Genomic DNA, 6,443 nt, shown 5'->3' on the forward strand with positions numbered 1-6,443 from the left:
ACCAGTGCCAAGGCGTAAGCACCTGCCAGCCACTTTCTCCATGGGGACCTTGGACAAGCTTCTTCCCTTCCCTTCCCTGGGTTTGTGTCCTGACAAGAGCGCCCACCTGCAGGGAGGCTCAAGAGCCTGGGCCCAAGATTAAGAATGCAGTCCCTACTCTGGGCACATCCTACATGGTGGCCAAGGCCAGGTAGTTTCCAGTGATCCGCTGTCGCCATGGTTACTTGCTATTTTCCACGGGAAGGGGGATTTCCAACTGCGGTGCCGCTCAGATCAGAAAGGAAGCTAAGCACACCTCCGCAAGAAGACACAGACACACTCTAAGGATAAAAAAGCCTTCCAACATTCTTCAAGATTGAGCACCCCTTCCCACCTTCCCTCTCCCGATGCCAGGTCAGTCGAGTGTGATGCCCACAGAGGCCAGAGCCTCAGTGGCCCAGGTAGGACAGAGGGTGGGGTCCCCGTACATAGTGCCCATGAAGTCCCGCACGAAGTCAGGAAAGCGCTTCTCCAAGATGCTGGCCCGCACGGCGCTCATCAGCTGCAGCTGCAAGGAGGAGGCATCAGCATCAGCCATGAGTGCCCGGAAGACCCTCGCCTGCCCTGTCCTTTCTCACGGGTTCCGGCAGGGGAGGGAGGCTGGCCCACCTGGTAGGCGATGTTGTGGATAGTGAGATGGTGCAGGGCGGCCGTGTTGTCGCTGTGGAGCAGCGCGTGCAGGAAGGCTCGGCTATGCCTGTGGACCAGCAGGTGACAGAGCTACGAGGCTTCACGTTCCCCACGGCAGCCCCGCCCCCGCCACTCACACCCTCCCTGCGCGCCCCACCCGCTCCTTGTGCCAGCGACGCCATCTCCATCACTCCTTCTCACTCAGATGGGCCTCCTTGCCTCTGCCCTCTGCCTGTCAGCAGCACTCTTCCATATCTTTCCAGCTCTCAGACCTCCCCAGCTCCACACCAGCTCCGCTCCTCCACTCTCCCACAGCCACGCCCCTCCAGCCTCCACACTACCTCCGCCCCTCCACATGTCCACTGAGTAAACCACGCCCCTCTCCAACCTCCACACCAGCCTTGCCCTCCCGACACGCCCCCTCCCAGCCACGCCCATCTCCATCACCCACGCCCACTCACTCCAACCCCGCCTCTCTACACACGTCCGTATGGCCAGCCACGCCCCCCACACACCTACCTCTAGGACAACCACGCCCCTCTCTGGCCACCCCCTCAAACACCTCCTCTCTGCGTCTCCAGCCCTGACATTTCAACAGGCCCTTACCCAGGGCCCCTCACGCCGACCGCGCTTCTCCATCCGCTTCCTTACTGCCAGCCACGCCCCTCCGCACACCTCTCTCAGCGCGAACCACGCCCCTCTCCATCCTCCTCCCTAGCCCCACCCCACAAGCCGTCGCCCCGCCCCACCTTCCCGACAAGCCGACCCACGTCAGCCCCGCCCCTCCACACGCCCCCTTTCCGTGCCAGTCACGGCCTTTGAGCCACGCCCCTCCAAGCACCCGCTTCGGTCAGCCTCGGCCTTCCACACGGCCCCTCTCCACGTCAGCCACGCCCCCTCACACGTCACTCTCCGGTCAGCCACGCCCCTCTGCAGGTGCCGTGCAAGCCCCTCCCCTCTGTGGTCTCCGCCTACTTCTGGCAGGTGGGACAGGTGCACTCAGGGTTTATGGGGCGGAAGTCCTTCTCATATTGCTTCTTCTTTAACTGCAGGTTCCCGGTGGGCACCAAGGCGGAGCCAAAGCGCTGAAGCAAAGGCAAAGCACGCGAAGATTACTCAACCCCGTCTTCGCGATCTTGGGTCCCACAACACGTCGATGCACCCCAGCCCAGGGCCTCACCGCAGTCCGCGTGGGAAAGACACAGTCGAACATGTCACATCCGAGGGCCACGCAGACCACCAGATCAGTGGCATAGCTGGGGGGTCGCGGCCATAAAGAGAGGGGAGTAGTGAGCCTCTAGCCCTGAGACTGGGGCTCCCCCCGCTGCCTCCCAACAGAGCCGCTGCCCTCCAACCCGCCCCCAGAGGACAGCGATGTCCCCCTTAGTCCCCAGGAAGCAGGGCTGTTGCTTTTCCCCCAAACACCTCGCACCCAAGCTGTACAGGGGTCCCCCCAAAATCCCATCCCCACAGGTAGGCCTGTTTCACCACTCCCCAACATACCCAACTCCCATCAGATATCGTGGCTTGTCCTTGGGGAGCCGGGCGGTGCTCAGGGCCACCATTCTCCAGAACTGATCCTTGCTCTCGCCCCCACTCAGGCCCCCAATTGCAAAGCCTGGCACGTCCCTCTTGGTCATCTCTGAGGGTGCAGAGTATGGGGAGGGGCAACCAGATAAGAGGAAATACACCTTAAACTGTTCCCAAGGAGGAACACACCCAGACCTCCACAGTCCCCAGGGAGAGGTGGGGGGACAGGGAGAGGGAGAGGGTGCAACAGCTGATCTTGGGGGACAATGGGCTATATCAACTATCATTTTTTACTTATTTTTTAGAGAGCGGTTTTTTATTTTTGTTTTTTTTTTTTTGCTGTAGTGCATGCACTTGCTGGAAAGAGAGACAGACAGACAGAAAGCAAGAAATAATCCCCAAGGGGTTATGGCCACACCATAAGCATAATCCCTTCTCCTCCATTCTCCTCTCTGGATTTTGGGCATGCATGCACAGGTGCCCAACGTGAGTTTTTGTTTTGGGGTTTTTTTTGAGAGGTTTTTACTATACGGCTCATGTGCTTGCCAGGAAGACAGAGACAGAGAGACAGAAAGGGAGAAATCACCCCGCAAGGTGGATGGCCATGCCACAATCCCTTCTCCTCCATTCTCCTATGGGGATCTTGGGCAGAGTTTAAGCCACCGAGTCCGGGACTCAAACCTGAAACCGCGGTCAACTACATGGGAATGGCTATGTCGCTGGACTCCCACGGCTGCTGGTACCCCAGCGTGAGTTTCAAGTCACTGTTCTGGGAGTAAAACCGCAGTCGACCACATGGCAGTCCAGCAATGTAACTATTCCGCCAGCTGCTGGTCCCTCCTAAGATTTATTGAGCACCTGCTGCATTCGAGACTCCAATTCTCAGGAGAAAGCCAAAGTCCACATGCCGTTAGCTGAAACCTCTCAGAGGTATTTAAAAATTCATAATTCTTGGGAACCAGCAGTTAGCGTAATGGCTATGTCGCTGGACTCCCACGTAGTCGACCGCGGTTCGTGTCCCAGACCTGGTGGCTTAAAACTCACGCCGGGCACGTGTGCGTGCGTGCCCAAGATCCCGAGAGGAGAATGGAGGAGAAGGGATTGCGGCGTGACCATCCCCCTGGGGGGTGATTTCTCGCTTTCTGTCTCTATGTCTCTCTCTGTCTGTCTGGCGAGCGCACGCGCCCTACAGTGAAAATCTCTCCAAAAAAAAAAATTCATAATTCTCCCAATTTAGTTTTTTTTTAATTATTTAATTTGTTCATTCATTTCTTTTAATTCGACCAGAGAAAAAGAGAGAGGGAAAGTGAGAAAACAGCCTCCAGCTGTTTTCTTGTCAGCCATATGACAGTGTCCAACGCCTTAACCACCATGCCACCTGCTGGCCCCCCAATTTTCCCAATATTAGAACAGTGTGAATCACACAGCTCATCATCACTCACCTTTCTGCAAAAAAACATGTGAAAATTCAAACCGAGTGGAAGACAGGACAAAGGCCCAGTTTTGCCATCGAATGAATGATAAGTTTCGAGAGTGCTTTGGGGGTGGTTGTTTTCTTTCGTTTTTTTTTTTTGCTCAGTTTATTTGCTTACCTCTCCCACGAGTGAGAAAAACAGAGAGGGAGGGAGCGAGAGATAGGACCCAATAGGTTCCCACACTGCGATCCACTCCCAGCCTCAGTCAGCCCTAGATCCCGGGAACTCACACATCTGGGGGACTCACGGTGCTGTCCAGAACCCTCACACGTGGGTCAAACGTTTTGATTTTAAGATTGGGCCGTGAGACTCCAGAAGGACAGAAAAGGGGCTACTGACACGCACTGTTGTCCTGTTTGCCCGACAGAGAAGAAAACTGAGGCGTCCAGCTTCAACAACTGACCCGAGGCCACAAATACGGGAGGTTCAATTTGACCGAGGTTTGGCCTCCAAGCCCAGGCTTGTCTTGGACTCTAGCACAACACGCGAGGCCACAATCAAAAAAGGAGATTCCAGGGACCAGCAGTTAGCGTAATGGCTATGTCGCTGGATTCCCATGTACTCAAATGTGGCTCGAATCCCAGGCCCGGTGGCTTAAACTCACGCCAGGCGCGTGTGCGTGCATGCCCAAGATCCCGAGAGGAGAATGGAGGAGACGGGACTGCGGTGCGGCCATCTCCACTGGGGGGTGATTTCTCGCTTTCTCTCTGTCTCTCTGTCTTTCTGGCAAGTGCACTGGGCACGTATGGATGCTTCCCCAAGATCCTGAAAGGAGGATGGAGGAGAAAAGTGTGGCATAACCAAGCCCACAAGGGTGACTTCTCACTTTCTGTCTCTCTGGCAAGCGCAGACATCCTATACCAAAAATCTCTCTTAAAAACAATAAAGACTTATTTGATTTCATTGATTTTTTTCCTTTTACGTTTTAAGGTTATTTACTTAATTCAATTAATTCATTTATTTTAATTTGACCAGAGAGAGGGGAAAAGTACTCAAGTAAGCTCCAGGTCCAGGACTCAAACTACAAGTGACCATGTACAACTGCAGAGCTTTAACCACCATGCCACCTGCTGAGCACAACCCCTTTCGTTAATTACTTGCTAGAGAGGGGGAGGATGAGAAAGCATCCCCGCCCCCACGGGAGATGGTCGCACCACAATTCCTTCTCCTCCATTCTTTGGAGATTTTGGGCATGCACATGCACCCAGTCTGTTTTTCAAACTGCTGCGTCCGGGACTCAAACCATGCGGTCAGATGTAGAATCCAGCTGTTTTGACCACCATGCTGTGCCCTGGCCTAAACGTGCCTCTCTCTCTCTCTCTCTCTCTCTCTCTTTATCCATCTCTCACTCTTAGTTAAAAAAATAATAAAGACAAACAAACGATAAACATTTGGAGGCACAGTCACACTGCAGGCCCACACAGGGGCCTGAGGGACAGAGCAGCCCCAGTTCCCCAGCACGAGCTCTACCTTCAAGGCAGGTGGCCCGGAGGTCCGCGTCCAGCCCGCCCTGGATGATGGCGAAGAGGTTCTGCTTGTCCGGCCGACGATGGGCTGCAATGCACCGGTCCAGCCAGCGGACTGACCTGCAGGAGGGCCCGTCACAAACCCCAGGGCCCTGGGGGCCTGGGGCAGACGAGGCAGCAGGACCAGGGTGCCCTCCCCCAACACACACACCTGTGCATGGCCTCCTCCACGCGTGGCCCTGTCACCGTGCTGCTAACCACGTCATCGAGCTGCATGATGATGTCCGAGCCTGGGGAGGCAGACACAGGGGCATCCGCAGGGGGCAGTGCCCACCTCTGACTGGGGACAAGTTAAAGCTGAGGCCCAACCTCCCACGTCCTGCTGACCCCCTCATAGCTGTCCCAATCTGTTTACCCGGCAGCCAAAGGGGGCATTCCTTTTTCTTGTTTTAATTATCTATTTATTTATTTATTTATTTATTTTGGAGTGGTTTTTCTATAGGGCACATGCGCTTGCCCGAAAGAGACAGAGACAGAAAGTGAGAAATCACTCCCCAGGGTGGATGGCCACCCCACAACCCCTTCTCCTCCATTCTCCTCTTGGGATCTTGGACACGCACGCACACGCGCCCAGCGTGAGTTTAAGCCACCAGGTCTGGGACTCAAACCGTGGTCAACTACATGGGAGTCCAGCAACATAACCATTAAACCAACAGCTGTTCCTCCTGATTTACTTTTTTAAGTTATTATTATTCTTTTTTGAGAGATATTTGCCATAGGACGTGTATACTCAACAGCGAGATAGAAAGCAAGAAATCACCCCCGGAAGTGGATGGCCACATAGCAATCCCTTCTCCTCCATTTTCCTCCTGGGACTTTGGGCATGTGAACACACATGTGACCAGCAAGATTTTTAAGCCACCAGGTCTAGGATTTGAACCGCAGTCAGTCAACTACATGAGAGTCCAGCGATGTAACCATTATTCCATCTGCTGGTCCCAAAATTATCATTAACACTTTAGCAAAATTCTCTAAAAACGGGGCCAGCAGGTGGCTTGGTGGTTCGGGCACTAGACTCGCACATGGCTGACCATGGTTCGAGTCCCGGCCCCATTGGCTTGCTTTTCCTCTCTCTCTCTCTCTCTCACTAGTCAAATTAAAAATAATAATAATGGGAACCAGCAGTTAGCGAAATGGCTATGTCGCTGGACTCCCACGTAGTCAACCACGGTTCGAGTCCTGGACCCGGTGGCGTAAACTCACACTGGGCGCATGTGTGTGCGTGCCCAAGATCCTGAGAGGA

General features: G+C 54.5%; 1 protein-coding gene across 1 annotated transcript in view; it reads right to left on the reverse strand.

Moving 5' to 3' along the window:
* Window positions 1-321: 321 nt before the first annotated feature.
* Window positions 322-6,443, reverse strand: part of QTRT1 (queuine tRNA-ribosyltransferase catalytic subunit 1) — a gene marked incomplete at its 5' end in the record, with an annotated part of 7,288 nt that continues 1,166 nt past the window's right edge. The window contains 7 exon segments of the mRNA XM_006161524.2: window positions 322-547; window positions 649-736; window positions 1,645-1,754; window positions 1,850-1,925; window positions 2,173-2,311; window positions 5,145-5,260; window positions 5,352-5,430. Of these exon segments, the coding sequence (XP_006161586.2) occupies window positions 395-547; window positions 649-736; window positions 1,645-1,754; window positions 1,850-1,925; window positions 2,173-2,311; window positions 5,145-5,260; window positions 5,352-5,430 (761 nt within the window).

Source organism: Tupaia chinensis, unplaced genomic scaffold, assembly GCF_000334495.1.
Source record: "Tupaia chinensis unplaced genomic scaffold, TupChi_1.0 Scaffold138665_1, whole genome shotgun sequence".
In the NCBI taxonomy this organism is placed as follows: domain Eukaryota; kingdom Metazoa; phylum Chordata; class Mammalia; order Scandentia; family Tupaiidae; genus Tupaia; species Tupaia belangeri.